General features: G+C 40.7%; 2 protein-coding genes across 22 annotated transcripts in view; one reads left to right on the top strand and one right to left on the bottom strand.

Annotated features, from left to right (window-relative positions):
- The window catches only part of FHIT (fragile histidine triad diadenosine triphosphatase), a 1,383,460-nt gene that overhangs the window by 16,168 nt on the left and 1,342,250 nt on the right, over positions 1-25,042 (bottom strand). For 18 of the 19 annotated variants that reach the window (XM_077858253.1, XM_077858259.1, XM_077858258.1 and 15 more), the window contains one exon: positions 11,053-11,162. In XM_077858253.1, coding sequence (XP_077714379.1) covers positions 11,053-11,162 — 110 coding nt within the window. Of the gene's footprint in view, positions 1-11,052; positions 11,163-23,931; positions 24,146-25,042 lie in introns of those variants that run through there. The other variant, XM_077858255.1, reaches the window with a different exon arrangement.
- The window catches only part of LOC144289824 (uncharacterized), a 163,372-nt gene that overhangs the window by 115,303 nt on the left and 23,027 nt on the right, over positions 1-25,042 (top strand). Inside the window, exon 1 of one of the 3 annotated variants that reach the window (XM_077858273.1) lies at positions 6,114-6,282. The exons of the other annotated variants lie outside the window; for them this stretch is intronic. Coding sequence (XP_077714399.1) covers positions 6,158-6,282 — 125 coding nt within the window. The 5' untranslated portion in view covers positions 6,114-6,157. Of the gene's footprint in view, positions 1-6,113; positions 6,283-25,042 lie in introns of those variants that run through there. 3 annotated transcript variants of the gene reach the window in all.

Genomic DNA, 25,042 nt, shown 5'->3' with positions numbered 1-25,042 from the left:
AGAATTTCTATTTGGTTCTTTTTCATACCATCTATCATCTCACTTTCTTGTAGATTCTAGCTCTCTGATGATTTAAAAAAAATATTTTCTACCTAGAAACAAGTAAAATATAGTTATTTTAATGACTATGTCTTATCATTCCAATTTTAGGTATCCTATGATTCTAATCTTATTTGTGTTGATTTGTCTCTGCATATGCTATAGGGTATATACACATTCATGTGTTGGGCATTTAAAGAAAATTATTTGTAAAAATAACTTAAGATCTTGGATAGCATTATTTTCTTCCTGGGATGATTTTTTTCTTTGCTTCTGCCAGGCACCTAATATGACTAGCAATTTCAGATCTTACATTTCCAAAACTGAAACTTTCTCAGTTGCCTAGATGATTTGAAATTGGGCTGCAGTTGGTAGCAGGGCTGGCTTATATCTGGATCATTCTTTTTCCAAGGATATCACTTTTCCAGGATTTTGCATTCCTTCCCAGGTATGGAGATTTAGAAAGTGATCTACCACTGGAAACCCAGATTTTATTGTTTTAGTTCCATCTGCCTCTGCAAAGACACAAATGGCCTCAGTGGAGAAGGAGGCACACATGCTAGGGTCCTCTCTCTGGATTTCTGGCTGCTCTTGGATCTTGACCTTGTAATCTCTTCCTGCCTTGTTACCTTTAACAGACGTTTGTGTATATTCTGAACAATTTTTCCTAGTTGAACACAGTGGAATATCTAATTCAAATTATTTGGTCTGTTAGTAATAGAAGTCATTCTTCTTCTTTTCTCTTTTGGTGGTCTGAAAATATCCTGCCCTCCAGGTTTTATTCTTTAATTATTGTTTAAACTAATTCATCATAACCTGAACATTTCCATAATTTATCGTCTTTAAAATATCATGGAAATCATAAGGAAAATAATGACTCTACATATTGGCATAAATAATGGACACTCACAGTCTCCATAGCTCACCATTCATGATAAATTGGAGGTAGTTGAACATACTGAAATGTTTTTTGTATCCTCAGAGAAGTATTAAATCTAGAGGGAGCACAATTTAGAGCTGTTTTTGCTAGTGTATTTCCTAGCTGTTACTTTGCATTATTCTCATAAAAAACCCTAGGATATAATTAAAATGCTTTCCACCATAGTAATTCAGACAGAGGAAAAGTAAAGCACAAAAGAGTGATATGTCCAAGTCCACAGAGTAAGTTTAGTGGCAATGCTGATACGGAGCCAGCTTAAATTATTTAAGACATTTCCACTAAGAGTAAAAAACAAAATGGCAGATAATCTAGAGATTATTCTTAAGAAACTGAAAATTATCTTTTTATACTTTGATTTGGTGGTGAATATGCCTAGCGCTTAGGACAAGTGATTAAAAATATTTTTTCTTTTTTTGGTGGGGGAGGGCTGGAACATAATTTTTACAGAACCATTGTGTTCACCTTACCAGTCCTTTCTTTTCAAAACACATTCTAGAAAGTTCTGTGTGAAGCTCCACACAATCATTTTCTTTAGAAGAGGTATTATCTGCTACCCGACTTTCCCTTGATTCCGGATTATCTACATGAGGCTGTAGTAGGAGAAATAAGACTTGCCCTGTGACAGGGTTGCAAAATGGTAATAGTGAACCAAAATACGTCAGTGCACTGGGATCTGGGCAGGGCACAGAGTGGTGGCAGGTATCTATCTATCTATCCCTTCAGTGAGCCGGCCACAAGAAAGTGAAGGAGAGTTCCCAAGATGACTTCCCAGCACTCTCTTTCCCTGTCTCCATGGCTCCTATTCTCTCCAAAAAGTATGTTCTACCTCAGTTATCCTTAAAGGAGGAAAGAGGAAGAAGAGGGGACATATTACATAGAATTGGGCTGGGGGTCTAATTTTACTAGCACCATTGAGAAAAGTGGCCCCAATAGGGTATTTTAATTTACATTGAGTTTAATGTTCTTTAGTGTTCTTTCCTTAGTTCCTATCCTCTCTTTTCTCCATATTTTGGATTTTACTTTAATAAAGAAGACACAGGGATACCTGCGTGGCTCAGCGGCTGAGTGTCTGGGATCACGCCTTTGGTTCAGGGCATGATTCAGTTCAGAATCCCTGTGAGGAGCCTGCTTCTCCCTCTGCCTGTGTCTCTGCCTCTCTCTGGGTCTCTCATGAGTAAATAAATAAAATCTTAAAAAAACAAAAATAAAGAAGACACAATCTCCATTGTTTACCACTCATGATAAATTAGAAGCAGTAGACCATATTGCATTATCTTTTGGATCATCAGAAAAGTATTAACACCAAAAGGAGTACAATTTAGAACTGCTTTTTCTGGTGCATCCTGATTGGTGGGGCTCCTAACTTGACTGATATCCTTGGAAGTCAAAATAATGGAAGACTTCTTATATAAGAGGTGGCTTAGGGACATACTAGGCATAGAATGGAGTAAATTGTATAAATGTTATTACAAAATGATAGGTCAAAGATTCTTAATATGAATTTTATACCTTCCTTCATATTAACCTCCCATGATCTCTAGGCGAGTCTTTTTTCCCATCCTCCTTTCTGACAGAGACAAAATGAGAATAGTGGAAGGAGAACACCACACAGAGTGAGGAGAAGCAAGCAGAGAAAGGAAAAAAAAAGTCTTGGGAGTGGAGAAAAATTGTTTGGAAAGTTTCTGCAAGAGTGTACAGACCGATGTGTGATACATTATCCATTTCTGGAGATGAGATGAGGATGATGATGAGGATCTTGAGGATGATAATGATAAGGCTTTGTTGCATTATCATTCTGTAAGATGCAATTAAAAGTTATTTCCGGCATTTGGATTACGCTTTTCTGAAAAGAACTCTGTGCGGAGGGTTCATGTCATCCAAAGATTCATAAGGGTTAACATTAACCATGGGACACTAACATTTTTGCTATCACTTGAACTAAATCCCAATAGAAGACTTCTGTAGATTTGTTAGTCATCAATGGCCTGTGGAAATTTTTTGCCTGAACTATTGGACACATGTTAAGAGAAACCTGGATCTTGGTAAAATATCTTAAAAGTAATCAAACTAAAACCCATTTTGAAATCATGGGGTATAGACTGTCTTGGAATTTTTATAAAGGGACGTTTTTCAAGTATAACAAGATGGTCATCCTTTTGGGTTGTATTGAAATAAATCATTTAACAGCACATTAGACTTGATTATTTCTAAAGTTGCTATGATTCTATGGTTTCTCATTCCCAATTTGAACCTTACAGACTTGATTTATATTTAATCCAAAACAGAGTCTTTGATTCCTTGCTACTGAAATCTGGTTCTATAAAGGTAGTTTACACAGAATGAGAGGAGAGGTAGCACAGTGCGGTAGAGATAAGAACTGCAGAGGAAGGGAAAAGCAAACCAAAATCTCTTTTCCAGCTGTGTTTAAAATGATGGATTTTTTTTTTTTGTAAAGAACTTTGAATATATTAAAGACTAGAGTGTCATTAGCCTTAAACAAAGAATCTCCTCTTGTACTTCTATGCTTAAGAAAAATTTTTATCGTATCAATTTGGTGATGAGTGTTGGCAAACACTTTCATTGGTATTGGTGATACTTCCACATGGGGATTGCCTAGTGGTTTTATGACTGAACCAGTCAAGAAGCCAAAGTTAAAACCCTCCTCTCCCCTGAGAAAACATGAGAACACTATGATTTGCTCCCTCGGCCTTTCTCATCAGAGGCTGCTATGCTGAGAACAAACCCTCTCTGCTGAAGGATAAGAAATTTTCCAAGCTAGTGAGGTATGTTTTAAAAGGTACAATTCAGTGACCAGAACATGTGCTAAATAAGCAAACCTGTCCTTTCTCGTCTACCTCGACTGTCCATGATTATGATATAAGTGTGGTCCAGTGGCTGGAATTATGGTGATTTTTCAAAGATGCCAGTGTCAAAATTTTGCCTTGACAGTATATCTGTAACTACTAATAATGCTGTTTTGGGCTGACTCAGTTGCTTTGAAATTGCACGGCTCTGTTATGAGTAAATGAGAGGCAACCAATTATCTATAAAATAACGGCATGCACAGAGGAGAGTTTGATGAATTACAAATGAACTCTGCTGACACAACAGGGTGTGGAAACCTGCCCTGCTCTGACTTTCTATCCAAGTTAGTTAGGGGAGATGCTTGCATCCTTTACAAACAACTTGCCCCCCCCCATGGGGTGGGAGTGGGGACAGGGAGACAGTAAAACCTTCCCTCACTGGGACACACGTCATTGCTTTAAAATTAAGTAGAAAACTTGGGGTGCCTGGGTGACTCAGTCAGTTAAGCATCTGTCTTTGGCTCAGGTTGTGATTCCAGGGTCCTGGGATCAAGCCTCACGTCGAGCTCCCTGCTCATCCGGGAGCCTACTTCTCCCTCTTTCTGTGGCTCCCCTTGCTTATGCTTGCTCGCTCTCTCTCTCTGTGTCAAATAAATGAAAAAAAAATCTTTTTTAAAAAGAATGTTTTTAGAATTAAGTAGGAAACTCAACATGGGTGTGTAGAGGCAGCAGGCCCAAGTGTTAAATACCTTAATGAAGAATTACTATGTTCCAGGGAAGATGCACAGTTAGATAAGGGATACAGATGCACTGTCCTCTGATGTGGGATTCAGAGAACACACTAAAAGAGCCATCGCAAAGCTGCATCTCAGAACTCAGCCCAGTGAGTGGAGAGCCAAGGCATAAATTCACCTAAGCAGAAGGCAGATGTTGAATCCTGGAACCAAAGGATTTCTATCCTCATCAGAGATCTGTCAGGTAGAGGGAGCTCCATTCAGCCACCCTTGGACTGTTGGCTCAGCCTGTGCCTGGTGAAGGCAGTGCCTTTTTTTCACTATGGCTTAAGAAATTCAAAGTCATTTTCTACTAGAGAAAGAATACGGAGGGTAGTCAAAACACCAAATCCTGTACAACTAATCGAATGTTGATGCGCTGATGGCTTCAAGAGACTGAAAGAACAGTTCATAGTTTTGAGATGTTTATCTCTGCGGTCCTATGTCAGTCTTATGCTGAAGATTAATGTGGTTTTATACACAAAGAAGATACAGGAGTTTCTACTTACTGAGAGGTTGCTAGGTATTTCCATACCAAACATTCAGCAAAGAGCAAGTTTTTTTTATCCATACAGACCATTTCGCTTACTGGACATATCTGGGTATAGGTTTCCATATTCTTCTCTTCAGTACACTGGTTTTTAAGGTAGGCTAATGGCAAACAAGGTGTCAAGGCCAAGCCCTAGGAGTTGGGCCCTAGGAGAAGCAGTGATTTCAAACAGATGCAGTCAGCCTAGAGACTGAGCATGCCAGTGGGAGGCAGTGAGGCATAAGGTGGGGCTTCCTGCCCAGTGTTCTCCAGCCAGGTACAGGACACTAGCCTCTTATCCCTAGGAAAGCTGACTCTGGTTCCCTCCCAGGGCCCTATCTTCTCCATATACCTAGTAAGAGACATAGGGAACACTGGCTTAGAGGGTTGCAACAGGCCTGGAGTCAGCTTGCTCTGGGTTCTAATTCTGACCTCTACTGCTTTTTTCCAAAGACACGAATCATTTGTTTAAGATAATCTTAGGTTATTTTCATTGAATCTCACTATAACTTATTCTCTTTTAATCCTTCTCAATAGGTCAGATAGAGAGTTTGTTTAGTACTGGAATCGAATGCCTCTGTAACAGTGGCTAGCGTCTCTTTCTTTTTCTTTCTCTCTTTCTTTCTCTCTTTCTTTCTTTCTTTCTTTCTTTCTTTCTTTCTTTCTTTCTTTTCTTTCTCTCTTTCTATCTTTCTCTCTTTCTCTCCTCTTTTCTTTCTTTTTAACAAAGAGAGAATGAATCTCTGTCCCAATAGTTTCAGGCGAGCAACTGTGCCAAGCTGGAATTCACCACATTGTTTTTCTTTCATATTTATTTGTATCCTTAACTTGTAATTACAAGTAATACTCATTTTTCACTGAGGTTAAGATATAAAGTTTAAAAATGAATCAGGTAAATAATAAGCACACAAAGATGAAAAAAAGCATGATGAAATGGGAATGAGAATGATTTGGGAAACACTGTACTTGCCGAAGGTCATATTACTTAGGCACTTGGTCATGTGGTAGAGTAAAGAGGGCAGGCAGCCGAGGCAGGAATTAGCTTGGTCTGCAATAACTTGCAAGCAGAGCCATGTCAGTTGGTGCAAGTTCAGCCCCATTTCGGTTCCTGCTGTCTGGTTGCAGTGCGGCTGGGGAGGCAGATGCCAGAGTAGGTGGCATTAACAAGGCTGGCAGGAAGTCCAGGAGGGAAGAGAGGTAAGTCTTCACAGTGGAATCAGGCAGGCAAGCAGAGCAGGTGAAGATGTTAAGGAGAATATTTGGAGGGTGCAAAGGTAGTTGGGATGAAATGGCAATGCTGGCTGGAAAAGCGAGCTCTTTTCTTTTTTTTCTTTCTTTTTCTTTTTTTTCTAATTTTTATTTATTTATGATAGTCAGAGAGAGAGAGAGAGAGAGAGAGAGAGAGAGAGGCAGAGACACAGGCAGAGGGAGAAGCAGGCTCCATACAGGGAGACGTGGTATTCGATCCCGGGTCTCCAGGATCGCGCCCTGGGCCAAAGGCAGGCGCCAAACCGCTGCGCCACCCACCCAGGGATCCCAAAAGCGAGCTCTTTTAGAAAGTTGGGCTGTACAGACACTAAGAGAATGGTCTTTGGGGTTTGACTGGGTTCTATATCAGCTCCATCACTTGCAACTATTTACCTTGGAATAACATAATGTCACTGAGTCCTGGTTTTCTCATCATCTGCAAGACGTGACTATAGAACCCGTGTCTTAGAAATTTGGTAATGCTGGCTATTGTTATCAGTTCCAGGGCTACAGTGTCTCTGCCTTTGCACATGTTGTGAATTGTACAGTCTTGCTGAGTGAGCGACATCGGCATCTTAGGCTCTGCCTAAGACTGACTTGCTGCTGACAGCATAATGGGGAGACCTTGGAGAGGCCAAGTGTATCTAATGTTCAGATAAACAATGAATAATTCTTTAGGTCTAGGTATACTCAAATATTGCATGATAGCTCTATCTATTTAATGAAATTTCGTAAGTTCTATGAGCCCCTTACCATTGTATAAACATTTGGTGTGTAGATGCATTTTGAAAAGGAAGGAGGGGGGGTGTCAAAGAACCAGGTGGACCAGTTTAATGATCAAGTTTCTAGTAAAGAATATTCCCTTTCGAAGGCAGGTGGGAGGATGAGTGAAAGGGGTGAAAGGGATTAAGAGTACACTTATCTTGATAAGCACTAAGTAATATATGGAATTCTTGAATCACTATACTGTACACCAGAAATAAATGTAACACTGTATGTTAAAAAAAAAAAGAATATTCCCTTTCCCCTTTGTCTCTAAAGGGAAAAGATATATATATATATATATATATATATATATATATATATATAGAGAGAGAGAGAGAGAGAGAGAGAGAGAGTGTCCCTTTACAGATATCTTTCTTTATTTATTTTTAGAGAGGGAGTGGGAGAGAGAGAATCTCAAAAATCTCAAACCCCACTGAGCACAGAGCCTGCCTCAGGGCTCAATATCAAAATCCCGAAATAAAAAAAATAAATAAAATAAAAAATCAAAATCCCGAGATCAGGACCAGAGCCAAAACCAAGAGTCTGACACTTCACTGACTGTGCCACCTAGGTGCCCCTTTGGTCCCTTTATGCTACAGAGCTGTGGATGCTCTTGGTGAAATCCTAGAACCCTACAGGTAAGTTCCTCCCCTCCAAGTTACTAGCTATGCTATTTGGCAACCCACATCATCCCTCCTTTTCTCCGTTCCTACATCTGACTGCTGGGAAAACTGAAGGTGATTTGTTTGGTTCATAACCAAAGACCTTTAAGGAGATATTAATGATAGTTAATTATAAAAAAATAAGCACTGTGGCAATAGCTCATACAGCAAGTTGGGATACCTATCCTTTTGGCAGGATTTACAAAATCAGTTGATTCACCCTAGGCTTCAAGGCAGGACAGAAGCAAAAACTGACAAAGCAAAGCATATAAGAAACTTGGGTAGTAAGTTTAAATCCTCTTCGGATGTCTAGAAAATATATTCTATCACAGAGTCCTACAATTCAGCAAGCCTCACAAAAGCCTAAAGCTTTCTTGCCTCTATTTGAAACAGCCTGGTAAGTTGAATCTGAGAAACAGTGACTCAATTTGAATGGAACATTCCAAAATGACACAGTGGCTTTCATAAGAGGAATAGAAAGAGGTCTGCAGTCATGCCTGTAGGTCTGTGTTCTTAGGCAGACTAACTTGATCCAGAGGAAGGAAGGAAGGAAAGGAAGGAAAAGGAGGAGGGAGGGAGAAAGGGAGAGAAGAAAGAAGGAGAGAAATGAGAAGGTGAACAGTGGAAAAGGTTCAGAATAAATGATCAAAGACAGCATCTGCTAGCACCACACTATCCTTTCAGGCAACTGAATGCAAAGCTGACAAACTAATGACATCCTCCAATGTCATTCTCCAATGAAATGAGTGTTCTAGAAAGCATGTGCCTGAGCACTACGACACACTGAACAATAGTGGGGGATGGGTAGTTGTTACTGGGTCTTTAAGTAATTAGAATACTTTAAAAAGGAGGCTGGAGAGAGAATGCCCAAGAAATGCAAAGGTATTGTCCGTCTAGCTGGTGTTCTGGGGGAGGGGCCTGTTGTGCTGATTTTCAGGTGTTAGCAGTTGGGGGAGCTGCTGTGCCCCTGCCTGGTGCAGGGCTCAGTGGGGGTTGTTTACCCCGTGAGGCCGCAGGAGGAACAGCCCCAGTGGCGGGGCAGCTCTGGAAACCTGGATTCATCAAGATAAGAAGCTTTTGCACAGCAAAGGATACAGTCAACAAACTCAAAGACAACCTACGGAATGGGAGAAGATATTTGCAAATGACATATCAGATAAAGGGCTAGTTTCCAAGATCTATAAAGAACTTATTAAACTCAACACCAAAGAAACAAACAATCCAATCATGAAATGGGCAAAAGACATGAACAGAAATCTCACAGAGGAAGACATAGACATGGCCAACATGCATATGAGAAAATGTTCTGCATCACTTGCCATCAGGGAAATACAAATCAAAACTACAATGAGATACCACCTCACACCAGTGAGAATGGGGAAAATTAACAAGGCAGGAAACAACAAATGTTGGAGAGGATGCGGAGAAAAGGGAACCCTCTTACACTGTTGGTGGGAATGTGAACTGGTGCAGCCACTCTGGAAAACTGTATGGAGGTTCCTCAAACAGTTAAAAATATACCTGCCCTACGACCCAGCAATTGCACTGTTGGGGATTTACCCCAAAGATACAAATGCAATGAAACGCCGGGACACCTGCACCCCGATGTTTCTAGCAGCAATGGCCACGATAGCCAAACTGTGGAAGGAGCCTCGGTGTCCAACGAAAGATGAATGGATAAAGAAGATGTGGTTTATGTATACAATGGAATATTACTCAGCTATTAGAAATGACAAATACCCACCATTTGCTTCAACGTGGATGGAACTGGAGGGTATTATGCTGAGTGAAGTCAGTCGGAGAAGGACAAACATTATATGTTCTCATTCGTTTGGGGAATATAAATAATAGTGAAAGGGAATATAAGGGAAGGGAGAAGAAATGTGTGGGAAATATCAGAAAGGGAGACAGAACGTAAAGACTGCTAACTCTGGCAAACGAACTAGGGGTGGTAGAAGGGGAGGAGGGCGGGGGGTGGGAGTGAATGGGTGACGGGCACTGGGTGTTATTCTGTATGTTAGTAAATTGAACACCAATAAAAAATAAATTAAAAAAAATGCAAAGGTATTAAAAACTAACTAAAAAAGATTTCTATTTCAAAGTGAAAACAATACAATGAATGTGTTTTCTACTTAAAAATCATGATCACTAAGTGGCAGATATAATTTTATATAATTCAATTGCTACCAGTATTCACTAATTGGGGTTTTAATTTCGTCTGATCTACTTTAGTAGCTTTTAATATAAACACAAGACTACATGAAGCAGGCAATTCCAAAAAGGAAAAATAAATTATTCAGGGGAGAGGTGCTTTATCCAAGGTCCATGAAAGGAGGTTTATTAAAATGCAGGATACACAGTATTTTTTAGTCCAGGAATGCCCCCATTTTTCATGGCAACCCCATTTATTTGTACATTTCAGAAGATCCATGAGCCCCTGGACATTGTATAAAAATTTGGTGTGTATACACATTTTGAAGAAGGAGACTGGCTATAGTTTTCTACCAGAACCTTAAATCTGTGATCTCTCAACAGTTAAGTAGTCACTAATGCAAAGAAATAGTTGTATCATGTCTGATCTTTCTCTGTGCCTCTGAGCTTCCCAGTAGCCAAAACTAAAGGGAAACACAAAGCCATCCAGGTGGCTCAGTCGGTTGAGTGTCTGACTCTTGATTTTGGCTCAGGTTATGATCTCAGGGTTGTGAGATTGAGCCTGCATCAGGCTCTGTGCAGTCTTCCCTAGATTCTCTCTGTCCCTCTCTCTCTGCCTCTCCCCTTCCTCTCTTCAACCAACTAACCAATCCATCAATCTTAAAAAAAAAAAAAATGCCATTTACCAAAGAGCTAAGAAGAGACTCAAGTAGAAGGCAGGCTGATCTGGTCATGAGGTAGTGAGCTGGCTCACAGCACCTTGCAGACTAAGGTGGGAATTTGAGACTTGATCTCTTGAAGGGTTTTGGCTTTTTAAATGGTCAGGTTTGCATTGCAAACTATCTTGGGCTGCTTGGTGAGGTTGGATTGGAGGAAGGCGGGACAGCAGGACACTGTCTTGAGGTGGTCAGGGGGAGGGGGCTGGAAGGAAGTAAACAGACAGAAGGGTCATGTGGAAGGTGGCAGGGAGGCAGAGGATACCCAGAGGTAGGAATCTGTGTCTCAAGAGTCAGAGTTTTCTCCATTCTGGCTTTTGTCTTTTGAACCCTCCTGCATTTGCTTGTCAGTGTCCCCTCCCTAGGCAAGGAGCTTCCTTGTAAAGCCCCATGGAAGGTGTGAGTGATGATGAAGTGCCCAGTACCTGTAAAGTCACTGAAAGTAGGCCCGCAGGGCTGAGGCTTCTGCTGCCATTTCCTCCTCGGATCTCCACAAGGTCGGGGAGTCTTCCTCTTCCTTGTCATGCTTCTGGAGCTTTAGAGAAAACAATGGAAAAGGCTCATTAGTGGGTCCTTGGGATCCTGAACAAGTGTTATGGGCTGAACACAATTTGAAAATCAGAGGCTGGAAATTTGTGTCTCTTCATTGCATTGGTTGCCCAGATTTGAAAATGGGGAGGTGTCCCATAAGAATCACATTTCCAGCTTTTCTAATAAAATTACCAGATTAGACTATCCTGTGGCCTGTTCCACGCTTTGTCTTGTCTGCAGAGGCTGTGAGTGGGAGTCACAGACTGGGAACCATCTTCCCATTTTCCGTAATCCCCACCACTCTCTAATCTTATGCTCTGCTGGCATCATTCATTTATTTTACTCATTGGATACTAAAGGCATGGGTTTGCTGCCTACTCATGATCATTCCTCCAAGCTGGCCTGTGGTTTACCTACTATTTTCTTTGGCTTAGTCTCTCTTATATGAGCTCTGAGCAGTTTTGTTCAGTGAGCCAAAATAGCCCATGCAAATCTGTGATAATAATACAAGAGCCATGAGTACTGAGTAGGAAATGAGAGCATACCCATTAAAAGGGGGCCAAGTAGGCAAATGGTTAAAAAAATTAAAAAACATCAAAAAATTAACAATTGCTCTAAGTCAACTGAATCATTTAAAAATTTTCAAATACATTTATTTTTTAAAGCATCTTATATATGTCTCAGATTTACATAGAGAGTAAATAAAATTTCAATTCTATCAGAGAGAGGGTGTTCTTAGAACATTTCATTAGAAGAGCTCAATTTTCCCCCTTAATCTCTTGTTGCAATTCAGTTTTATTAACTAGATTTGTTATTCCTGTGTGGGGCTTTATCCACTGTAAAATGCTAAAGGTATAAATTCATAGGATGCACAGTGTAGTGTTTTGTAAGTCATTGGAAGAGATTGAGGTAAATGATTTAACAGCATCAATGATGGCTGGTATTTATGATATGAATGGGTAGTTTCTTTCATGTGTATTATTCCATCCTGCATAATTTCATTGAATCTGTACCGTCATCCATACACAAGGCGGACACTACTTAGCTCCATTTTAACAAGGAGGAAATTGAGATCTGAGGAAGTTCATTTGCTTGTCAAAGATCATCCAGCTAGACAGTGGCAGAATTGTTCCCAATGATTTTTGCCTTTTTATCTATCCTGGAGAAACTGCCATGCCACCAAAGAATGGCCAGCTCCACCCACCAGGTGCATTCCCCTAAAAAGGCAGATCCTTGAAAAGGATCTTACTGCCTCAGCAAAAAGTCTCTCTACTACCATAGTGGAGTTTCCTATCTCAGGTCCAAATTACTATAAATCTAACCCAGAGACATCCCATGCCCCTCACCCTCCACCTCTGTGGCCCTTTGCAGCAGATGGAGAAATTTCACCAGTGGTTCAGAACGAACTTTGACACACAAGGCAAAACAGTGCATAGCCTGGCTCTCCAGCTGAGCTATATTTCCACTTGGGGGAAGTTTGAGCCTAAATGAGGTTCATCAGCATATAACTGGGCCACAAATCTGTTGATGAGGGTCATGGATCTTCCGTTCAGAATTTGGCTGCCAGCGCTCTGGTTTTACATTTTGCCACATAGATTTAATTCTCCTTAGTGGAAGAAAACCACATTAAGAAGTCATTTCCTTCCTTGCAGAGGCAGATATGACGCAACTGCTACAGGCGAGGCAAAGGGGATTGCTATTTTTCTACTCAAGAACTAATTTTCATTTTGATACTAGCTTTAGGTCTGTTATAAATCCATCTTGTAACAATTCAATAGGATGACAAAGAACAATATATACAGCCCAGAAAATATAGCCTTCCCCACTTCTGGTGCTGCCATTGAAAAGACACAGAAATCAAGCATTAAGTGGCTTCATCACCACAGATCATACCAGATGAATCGAAATAATTTAGAGCCTGTGAACGTTAATGCCTCCCTGGTTATTAGGCGACCGTCTGTTATTGTCATATGCCTTACAGATGGCAACGTTGTGTCGACACTTCGAAGTTGTTTATGCGAGGTAGGAAATAAATAAAACAAAAACTAATCATATTTGCAAAGCTCTGTTGTATATGGTTTTTAAAACTTAGAGGTTTCCCTCCTAAAGTCCCATATGGAAGCATGTGGCTTCCTTTAGAACAGCAATGTTCAGTGCTGGCTGCCCACTGGAATCACCTGCAGAACTTAAAAAAATACTATTGCCTGGGTCAACCCAGGGATCCTGATTTAATTTGTCTGGGGACAGCCTGCATTTGGCATTTTTTTCCGAACTTCTCACCTAATTCTAAGGTACACTTATGGTTGAGAAGCACTGAGTTCGGGAGAAATGTGTATGTGTATGGGTAGAACCCGTGTATATACAGAAATAAAACATTTTCCTGTAAACCCATTGATTGTCACTCTATCAACAGAATAGATAGAGTGCTTTGCAAACTCTGCTCTAGAACTGCTTTCCTTCGATTCTCATTCTCTCCAAGAGGTGTGTGGACCATGGGGCTTGTCCCAGCAACTCTAGGTTGCTTATCTAGTTCAGGAGCCTTTGAATGAATTTTCAGTGTCTGCAGAAATAGGGAGCCCAGGAACCATCCTGATGAACAAGACTTGTGTTTTAGAAGAGCCCCCAGGTTACTTGAAAATTAAGCATGCTATAGTTTGGAGTAAATTTCTGCTTCCCTGAGGCAAACCAAGAACCTGGTAGCTGCAAGCCATCACAGGCTAGCAGAGATCAACTCTAATGACCTCAAACAACAGTTTATCCAGCAGGTACTACATGCCTTGAGGAAGCTTTAATGGGGGGGGAGTTCACTTCAGATGAACCTTCCAGATTAACTTAGGCTGTCCCCAGGAAAGGCAATGACTACTTATTAATGTAAAAGATATTTATTCTGTCCCTGCAATGCTAGGGGCTGGCCCTGGCACTAGAACACTGAAACAGGCCCTTTTTCCGTCTTCAGGGGGTTTCCAGGTAGGGAGAATAGACACCAAATGGTTAATTAAGAATGAGAGGGGCATCTCCAAATGATAGGGCTGCTGCTAGGAAGGCATGACCTAGTTCGAAAGGCTTTTGAGAATCAATTTAGTTTGGTAAAGAAAAAGAGTGCTATAATAAAGAGTGAGGGGTAAGAGGGAGTTATCTAAGGAACATGGAGCAATATCTCTTCAAGAAGATGAGGTTAGGGCCAGACTTTGACAATGAGAGATGCAAATTCCTTAACTCTTTGTGCCTTAGTTTTTCCCTCTGTAAAAAGGGAGCAGTAAGAGTTGTGAGTAGTTATGTGCATGGCACATAGTAGTAGTAACAGCAACAGCAAATATTACCACTGACTACTTTTAATTACTAGGCTAGATATACTGTCCCCCCGACAGTGACCACTGACCAGCCCAGTGATGTTATATCCAGGAGTAGAAGTGTATTTCCTATCTTCATGGTTCCCCAGTGACATGTGTCTTTTGGACCTTAAATACCCTGTAAAAGTATTAAGAGCTGTGGCCAAAATTCAGCCCCATATCAGCAAATCTACTGACACATTCAGTCGAAGGAGGAAATTTAGCCCCTCCAGCTCTAAAATGACTTACAATAATCCCCTAACAAGCAGGGTTGTTGCAAGGAGTGAAAAAGGTATTAATGGAGGCTCCTCACAGGTAAAAGTCAAGGTTCTAGAGTACAAAAGCATGTGGTAATGGTCAAATACAGTCAAAATTACCATAGGAGCATGGCTGCTAGAGTTGGCAAATAAAAATACTAAAACAAATGAAATCAGTTTGTTTCATTTATCTCATGAAGTATCTGGGACATATTCTTACTAAAAAGTATTATTTCTTTATCTGCAATTCAAACTTAAATGGGCTTTTTCCTGTATTTTATCTGGTAACTCAGTCCAGGAGACCTCTTTGAAAAAGCCCACACCAAGTACTTGGGTTATTCCCACATCTGCTGAGCTGTGAAATTCTGGAAAAGATACAAGCTGTCCAAAGGATGAACAGATTCAAGGCCAGCATTTGGTGCACTCTAAGGCTTATTATTGCATGAAACAAAGAATAAATCACCAGTTCTCTTCAAATCTCCTAGCTATCACTTCTCAAGTGCACACTTTTTCACATTTTCACATCTCTAAAATCAAAGTGTGTTCCACAATCAATGGTGTGTCATGATTTAATTGGTGGTGTTTTTCTTTGTTAGTAGTACATAAAAGAACAGTTCTTCTAGGTAACTATCTGGGATTCAGCACACTGCAGTGTTCCATCTTTCCTCCTGATAATTACATCACATAAGTTAGGTTAAATGGCCATGAAAATGCTCAGCACCACAGCACATTCCTCTCCTCCTCTCTATGCAGCAGTGAAACTTTGGAACAGTTGACACTGTTTTCACAGGTAGTTGGTTCTTTAGAGGAAAGTGCTCACCAAAGTAACAAAGTTTGCAGAAATTTGAACCAAAAAGTCTTTATTCACATTCAACAGAGTGAAGTCTGTGATGGTTCCTGGAAGAGTATTCCATTTCTATATAGCTTTGAAAAGAGATTAAAAAAATGTATCTGCAGTCATTCCACTTTATCTGCCTGAAATGATTTTGGGGAAGGTAGTGTTAACAGGATTTCTGACTGAAGTACTGATATGCGTCGATTTTGACATTCCGCTCCTTCCTGGGCATTGAGCGTGCTATCAGGAGGTATGTGGGGTAAAGATTAATTCCCTGATGTAATGCTCAAACTGCCTTGGCTATTGACTTTTTTTATAGCTCTGTAATGGAATACAGTAGGAAGAATGATTCACAATAATTTAAATGTTTTTCAGAATTTGGAACTAACCTGTAGTAAAATGCCAAACGGTCTTCCAAGGGTGGGGTTAGGGGGAGAGAAACAATTTAATACCACTTCTTAAAGAAGCAAGTGGCTGAATATAAACTTGGGTGTTGTTATAAAGTACATTAATATATTTCATTGTTATTAGCTTTGTAAAACAACACAAAGAGCAGACAGCTTAAACTATTTCTTATGGGTTGATGGCTTTGTTGAGACAGGTGTTTATATAAAATCTTGAAAGGGAAATAATATCCAGGAATAGGGAAGTAAATCCATAATATATATATATGATTCTCTGCCTCTACTTTCAATTTACCCAACAAGCATTTGTTGATCTTATGATATATTCCAGGCACTGTTCTAGGTCTTATGATAGCGATAAAGATGAATAAACCAGACATCTGTGCCTCCTGAAGGCTCACCACCTGATAGGGCAAACAGATTTATACATATGTGATTTAATCCAAGTCTGGCATAAGGACTGGGCTGGGCTAGAAGTTCTATCATAGCACTCTCAAAATATCTGAGGGAGAGAGTAATTTTTCCCAGGGTGGGGTCTTGGGTTGATTTTACAAAATTAGGATTTGCACTAGGCCTAAAAGATGGTGGTGGGATTTTAAGGACAAGGGTATTCTAGGCAATGGGAACAGCTTCAGCAGACACATGATGTGTGTGCCAGCTCTCCTGCAATTTGTGCCATGGCTAGCTTAACCAACTGCTTGCATCCCTCTTTCCCGAGGAGTCCTGACGTGGGTAAGCCTGACCATCTATCAGAGGGGTCAAGAGAACTGAAATTTACTTGCCATTTTAAGAAGCCTTAACATTTCATTTTTTAAATATGGGGTAGACATTTCAATGACCCAGAGATGGCCTCTAGTCTATGACTCAAAGCCATGAACAGCTCTGAATCCTACTGAGAGAGAGTCATTCCACTTTCAGTCTTGCCCTAGTCCTTCTGAGCAATTGCAAAGAAAGGACTAGCATCTCCTTAACATGGTACCAACATGACCTTCAACAGAACCAGGGGAGCCATCCAGACTCTAGCTAGAATTTAATAAGCTTGTTTTGTTGAGAGTTGAGATCATATTTATTTTGAGAGTTATCTCCCATTTATGATGTCATCTCAAAGTTCCTGTTAAAGTAAATTTATTTAAGGTAAAGAGTCAATTTTGAAAATAGATGAAGTATGACAGTATCAGAAATATAGCATTAAGCCTGGCATGAACCTTGAAAGATGGTCCAGAGGTGGGAAGTTCAGTGAGGTGAGGGAAGTCACTGAAAATGTGAGGCTAAAGTGTGGGCTTTCTAGAATGTGGATGTGATTGTTTCTATTGGGCTGAACTAGAAAAGGCTTCAGAATTTGTTAGTTTTAACAGAATTTGAAAGTCAAAATGATTTAACAGTATAAGAGCTCTGAAGAACAACCAGTGTATCATGATCTGTAGGGATGGTAGAGTGGTGGGGAGGGGGATTGGGAGGAAGACCTCCCCAGAGAAGTTCTGGTTAAGCTGAGGTGTGAACAATGGCTAGAAATCTCTTAAGCAAAGAGGAAAGAAAAAGGATATTTCACACAGAGGGAGCAGAAGTGCAGAGCATTGAGGAAAAAGGAGTCTTGGTTGAGTAACTGACTAGAAAAGGAAGGGACATGGCGGATCATTTGCAGCCTGTGGGGATGGCTGAGAAATGTGGATTTTATTTTTGGTGCAAAGAAGACATTAAAGGGTTGGAAGCGGGGAAGTTAAAAGCTTAGAATAATTTTTTTTTTTTTTTTTTTTGCAGAGCGTCCTGGCTGGAGAATGAGTTAGAGAGAGATTCTGGCTCCTGCAGCAGCCAGACCAGAAATGATGGGAGCTGGGCAGGCATGGGCTTGGATGAAGGGGGGCCCTCGGGATGAAGGGGAGCTCAGCTGCTACAGACGCTAGTGTGGTGGTGACTTAGTGGCTATATGTGCAGTTAGAGACTGGGGCTCAGTGCCTCCCCATGGTAGGCAGACCTTTCCCAGACAGCTTCCTTCTGGGCCCTTTGTAGAGCGCACACGGATGCTGGCTCCCCTGCTTACGGCTGCTCTAAAACAGTATGAAAATCACCACCGTCCTGCCCAGTATGTGCCTGTCTTCAGACACATGCTTCCCAAACCCCCCAAGAATGCTTCCTGGACCATTTAGATAGAATTGGGTTATATTTCATGACTGGATGTTGTCTCGCTCTGTCTCAAACACACAGCCAGCATCCTTTGAGCACACATTTCCTCCCCCAAACGCCAAACACCTCTTCTCTACATGCTGGTTATTGAGCTCATGGTCACTCACTTAGGCCTTTCTTGGCGTCCGAATGAATCACCTCTTGCTTTCATTTGATACAAAATAATAAGTCTGTGCCACCAACCTTGGGCAGCCACTTGTGTTATCTTAGAACCCTGAGGTTCTTCAGATATTACTTGATGTGAAAATGTGTTAACTGCCTCCTTTCTTACTCTCTATGTGAGCTGGAACTCTAGACTGATGGCTACATTGTGAGACCTTTAAGTGAAAAAAAATGACCTCCAGTGCCTTGTTCACTGTGAAATTTCCAAAGCCTAGTTTATCGCCTGTATGGAGAGAAATCCAGGTAATCAACAGTGCATTCATCATTTGATTAGTTGCCCAAGCTTTGGCTTAAGCCTAACTTGCTTGAGTTAAAGCAAAAGTTTTTTTGTGCGTGTGTGTATGCTGCCAATGAGGCCAAAATGCTGAAATAAGCTCTTATATTAATTAATGGCATCCTACTTTCAAGGAGTATAGAGTGTTGATGTTTAAGAATTTGTAACCCCCCAAAGTATTTATTAACTAGAAAATCACAGCACTGGAAAATAATTATGCCAAACCACTGTACTATAACAGAACCCAATTGCTTATCCAATTATACATTAAAGTATCACATTGTCAAGCCAATTGCCAAAGCAGCAAATGAGACTTTACCAGCGTCACAACTTGGACCAGCTATTACTCAATTGGCTGTACTATGAATGGTCTTCGGAGTATCCCAGGCATCCTATAAAACCTGTACAAACCAGGGTGGACAGTCAGGTTTGGTGGAGTACATGCCTGCTATCATAAAATTGCTTTCATGTGGTAGGCATTGTAATCTGTAGTGTTCCATCAGAAGCTTATTAGGAGCAGTTCAGCAAAGGGAGGCTTCCGTTCCTGGTCTCATGCAGTTGGTTTCAATGAAAACAACCAAGTAGTCACTTCTTGTCAGAGGACCACTCAGCAAGGCTTAATCTGAAATGTGTATTTGAGAACGGTAACCCCAGACAGGGATTCCTGGATCTGCCATGCTGCCTCCTGGCCAGCCACCATTTAGAACTTTTTCACAACGTGGCATCAGGGCAGTTGAGGAACCAGGCTCAGGAACTGGACCATGAGGGGCTTGCTGGTGGTGTTGAGATTGGAGTCACTACATTTGAGAATCATTAGCACAGACAGGGTAAAACACAAACTTGACTTATTTTGAGGACAACCCATGGCTAAAATCTTCCTCAGAGTGTATCACAGTGAGCCTCATGTTCCTAAGGGAGGAGACTGATCCTCCCCTACAGTTGGGCTCAGAATTTCAGATGAAACTCCCACGATAGTAGTAGTGGTTACCAGGGCTTTGTAGAGAAATCAGTTGTGCTCACCCAGCAGTTTTTGGTATTTCCATTATAGTATGCCCTCAACAATTGTTAATGTGGTAGAAAGCCTCCTGTCTAGTTCTTGTGTGTCTGATAGAAATCACCAAATTACAGTAACATTCATCAATGTCTCTTTACTGCTTGCTGGGTTTGACACCCAGTGTATTTTCAAGAAGCACAGTGTGTTTTAAGGGTGATTTGCCTCCCAACTTAGTGGCTGTACAAGTTCATCATTCCCATTTTCCAGATGAAACATCTAAGTCTCCTAGACACTTGAATCACTCAACCAACATGGCTAATGAGGAACAAGAAATATAGTTTGCAGGCTCTTAGTGGACTCTTGGATCTATTCTGTAAATTCTTGGCAACTTTCCTGTAGTTAACATTTTTGAGAACGTAGGTGATAGAGCAGCTTGGAGAAGAGGTCTACCTCCAAGCTGGGATCAGCCGAGGGAGTCTCCTCGAAGGGCACAATTGCATCTCAGGCAAGTTTTCAGTAAATAATCGCTGATCTCTGACACCTCACCCTAGGCTCCATCATATCTGAGCTTTACTGGCTTTTTAATGGGAAGGAAATTGGTGAAGCAACAGGGATTAGAGATTTCTACCAGTTTGATTTCCTTAGGCCTCCTGTTTCTAGAAGCATGCTCACCAAGAAATGAAATGAAACTCTTTCTGAAAAGGAGTTTCATGATGGACCAAACTTTGGAAAAGGAAACATTTATTCAGAAAGCAATTTCCTTAAAAAAAAAAAAAAAAAAAGCAATTTCCTTGGCAAGCCATGTTCCGCAAGCCTTCCCCCCACCGTGTCTTGGATATTGGTGTTTGAGAGAGAGTGTTTTCCTTTATTTCCAGAGTGATGTCAAGTTTGGTATTCAGAATGAGGAAAAAGAAAACGCAAGAGGCCAATTTCTGGTTTCTTTTGAACCTCCTGAACATTTTGTTTCATATTTGCTCCTACTACAATATGGCTTCTATTTCTAAAGGCCCTTTAAAGAATCTTTAGAAGAACAGCCCAGGCAAGAGAGCTCTCCTTGAGGAGAGTGGAATATCTGTACTGCAAGAAGCTAAGCAAAAACATGCTACCATAGACATGGCCTCAGAATCCTCTTCAACATAATGTTGCAGGCAGCAACAACTAAACTCTCAAGATAAAACCCATTTGGAGAAGTTGAATGAGGGGTGTGTGTGGGTTGCACAATCCAGGTCTCCCAAGCATTGGAAGCTCATTTCTCTGCAGAACTCATTCAATTATTCAACAAATAATAGTAATATATCTACTACATTGTATTATTCTGTGCAATGGTGAGTAAGCTGGACAAGGTTTAGGGCCCTCAGGAGGCAAATATTTGAGGAGAAAAGACAATTAGCAAGTAATCAAATCAGTTACTACCATTCCAGGGAATAACAGAAGTACAATAGACCATGCAGACAGGGTAGACTGCTCTGAGGAGGTGACAAGGAGGCTGAGAGGGATCAGCAAGTGTGTCATACCCAGAAGAAGAGCCGAGGTACCAGATGGTCTGTGCCTTCCCTTTCCTTAGTGCTAGAGGCATAAGTGCTAGAAGGATTGGATGATTTGGTCACGTCACTCTTGTTGAGCACCTACTTCTTGCTGGGCTCCAAAGAATATTAAGTGAAGTTGCAGTAAGTCCAGACTCCATGAGCTGAAGGTGGAGAGGTGAGATGGAACAGCTAAGCCAAGCTTTGCCTCTGAGATAGGCCAATGCCACTTTGTGGCTTGATTTTTTGCCTTCTGGTCCTCTGTTCCTCCTTAATACCAGGCCCTCCTGATAGGAAATTTTTCACAGAAAAGCAAGTGAGCAGCAAGCTATTTGCACAAGTGGTTACCAGCATAGGGCAGCAAGGACACAGGCTGACCTCGCAAGCGTTCGCCATATGTTTGGCAGAGCTAAAAGAGCTACCTAACACCATCTGGCCAGGTGCCTGGCACCAGGACCCACATGTTGGCAGATGAAAAATGACTAACATAAAATCTATATGCCAAGAGTATTCACCACTCCCCTGGATTGGTCATGAATTTCTTCCTTTTATAAGACAATCATTCTGCCTCTGTTATGAAGCCACATCCCATGAAGCTGCTACACACCCATTTCAAGTAACATGCCCTCTGTTATTCACAAACTCATTGACTTCTGATGGAGCTGTGCCAGTGCCCTTCAAAGCCTGGTCCTGTGAGTTGCACAAATAAATTAGAAGAAGCCAACCTTTCCCGAATGCCTTTCTTTATTTCATTTAAAAATCTTCTTTAATGAAGCCATAAAGCCTTGGATACAGCTGAAATGCTAAGCTTACCATGCGTGACAGCAGATTTTTGTCACAAAGGATTTCAAACGCCTTAAAAAAAATACTTGAAAGAAACTAAGATTTCCTTGTTATAGGCTCAACTGCTCATTTTATATACCCTATAAGTGACCATAATCCAGAAATCAGCACTGAAAACAGATGTAAGCCAACTGTAAACATATACACATACAGCTTCACCACAGTGAACACTTAAAATGCAATACTAGGCTTGTGATTATTTCGAAGCATCAGGCTAGAAAAGAGATACCTTCACCTTTTTTGGCTTCCTACTGTGCATCTAACCTCTCATTTATTTATTACTGAGATGCTCAAGAAGCACTGTAGAAAGAGCCAAGCCTGGGATTTATACTTATATAAATAGTATATCAATAAATATAAATTATACATGAAAATCTACGCTTGACTCATATATATATGTATATGAGTGTATATATATAATTGAGTGTGTGTATAGCTTAATTTTAAGATATATAACTCACAACAATGTAAGTTATAACTTCATGAATGAAAAACCCATAAAAATCTTTTAAGAGTCCTAATCTTTTAATTAATCTCACCTCAGTGCTGCTCAGGGGTTTAAAGGAGTTTGGTTGCTTTTTAAAGGATAAAAGATCAAAATGATTTAAAGTAGCTTCCTACAATTTCAGGTATCTATTTAAAGTCCCAGAAAAAACTGTTTGAAAAATGCTTGGTCCAAGAATGAGGGACAAAACCTATATTTACAGTTCTCCAGTCCAAGCATCCCAGGGGCACTCATGTACTGTCTTGAGATCTTACCCTTCCCTGAGACAATAGGCCCCTGATAAGCAGTGCCAGGAAGCCATCTGTCCTCATCCTAAATCTGACCCTCCCTTCCCCAATCCCTATGCATAAGCTCTGAAGGTCACACAGCATGAGATCAAATTCACATATAAATACCACTTTACAATGCTGATGGATTTGAACTACACCTAAATCTGGCAAGTCCATGGTCTGGAGAGAATAGGGACCCTCAGGATCCCCCTGGCAGCACTGGGGAGAGGATATATTGGAGCACCCGTTTTGGATTATGGTTTGGCATGATCTCCTAAAGCTGACATTCACAACACACTGTGACCTGGCAATACTCTCCAGGTATATATCCGAAAGAAAATTTTCTCATATATATGAGAATGTTCAAAGCAGCTCTAATTAAAACCCACAAAAACCTTGAAGTGACCAATGTTCTTCAAAAAGTAGATGAATAAACTGATATATTCACATCATACAATATGACACAGTGGTCAAAAGAATTGTTTGACGGAGACAATTAGTCCAAATGGACAAATCTTAACATATTATGGAGGAAAAAATAATTTTTAAAAGATAATTGTGGGATGATGCTTTTTTTATAAAGTGAGAAAACAACTTAAAAATACATCCTTTTTAAAAAATGCACAGAAATGCCTAAAACTATGTAAAAAGAAGTGAAGCAATGGGATCACGAGATTCAGGGTGATGGATAACTCTGTGACAGGGCACAAGGAGAAGGGTGGGGTGTTGGCCTATCCTATGGCTAGGTATAGGGTAGTGTCAAAAATCATAGCTTTTGTGCTGATGGGCTTGCAGATACTCAATTAGTCATTCAACATAACTCCCGTCAAAGCAGGCCATGAATGAAAACAAACATGGCCATCCCTGGGCAACATGCAGTTTACAGCATAGGATCACCACAATTTCCCTCCCTATGGAAATCCAGCTCCCATTCGGAGAAGCTCCATAAGAACACAACATAGTAGCATTTGCGATGTAAGAGCACTGAAGTTATTAATTGGATTCCAGATGTCTGAAATTGATGTATCCCTTCACTGAATCCCCCCTAGGATCTATTTTGGGTATAACACTTCACACAGGATGCTGTTCTTAATTAAAACTGCTCTGCCTTAAGAGCTTTATGTCTGTGAGATAGTCATCCAAACATTCTCCTCTCCATAAATTTCCTCTTATGTCCTATTTCTGAAGCAAAAGTAATACTCGCCTGGATTTTAATAAACATGTCTTCAGTGGTAATATAAATTTCGCATGCTTTCTACATTTCATTATCTCTTTTAGTCCTTTTCTTCATACTGATTCTCAGACCAAGACTGTATTTGAAGGGCTTTGCAGCCTTATGCTGTTTCTGTTTCCCACACTGGGGGCAAAAAGCAGTAAGCTGATTGCTACTTGGGTAGGAAACACAGACAAGCTGTTGGAAAAAAAAAAAAGCCATTAATTGCCAAGCTATTTTGCTCCTCTCCCTCTTTAATTTTTGATTTTGGCAGTAACTGACTCTAGTTCACTGATATTAGATTGAAGCCCAGTAGCCAAGTTATCAGTCCAAGATCTGTGAGTTCCTACATGGTTACTCAGATTTTGTCTACCAAATACCAAATTTTAAAAATTTAAAAATCAGGACAACTTGATTTTTGGTATTCCAGAAGAAAACCAAAAGCAAAAAACCCCCACAAAAAAAACCCAAACCCCTGCTGATTTACTGTTCTCATAGAATAGCATCCAGAATCTGCTAAACCATGGAGACTAAGTTCAGGTGTCTAAATTAAAGCACTTCTGCATGCAGAATCTCATTGGATCAACTCTGGGGTAAGTAGAGGCATAATATTCTTGTCCCCATTTTACAGAAAAGGAAACAAAGACCCAGGGAGATTAAGAGGGTTGTGGGGTCTTTTCTGCAGTCTTAGTCGAGAAGCCTCGGCATGTTTCTCTACTAAAAAAGGAGCCTCAATGAAATCTAAGAGAAGTGGCCTGAATCTAGATTTTGAAGCAGAACATCACAGCAGGAGGACTGTATAGTGGGGCCTCTCTCATTTAAAAAGTTTAAATTAAGTTCTAGATAGTGGCCCATGACAGTCTCCCAACTCTTGCTATCAAATGCTCTGGTCTTGAGTTATTGACCTTTGACATGACTTTCTTGGCATGATAAGCCCTTACTTACCATTTCACTCCATCTCTCAACCCCCTCTGTGCCTACCCTGTTTAAGTAGGAGTGGCTCTTTCAACAACCTGCCTTGTTTTACCACTTGTCCTCTGCACATACTGTCCTCTCCAAGGGATACATTTCTTCCCCTGTTTTCCCCAGGCTAGA

The sequence above is a fragment of the Canis aureus genome, chromosome 19 (genome assembly GCF_053574225.1).
Source record: "Canis aureus isolate CA01 chromosome 19, VMU_Caureus_v.1.0, whole genome shotgun sequence".
Taxonomy (NCBI): Eukaryota; Metazoa; Chordata; class Mammalia; order Carnivora; family Canidae; genus Canis; species Canis aureus.
The sequence above is the reverse complement of the archived record's forward strand: the minus strand, read 5'-3'. Positions and strand labels throughout refer to the sequence as shown.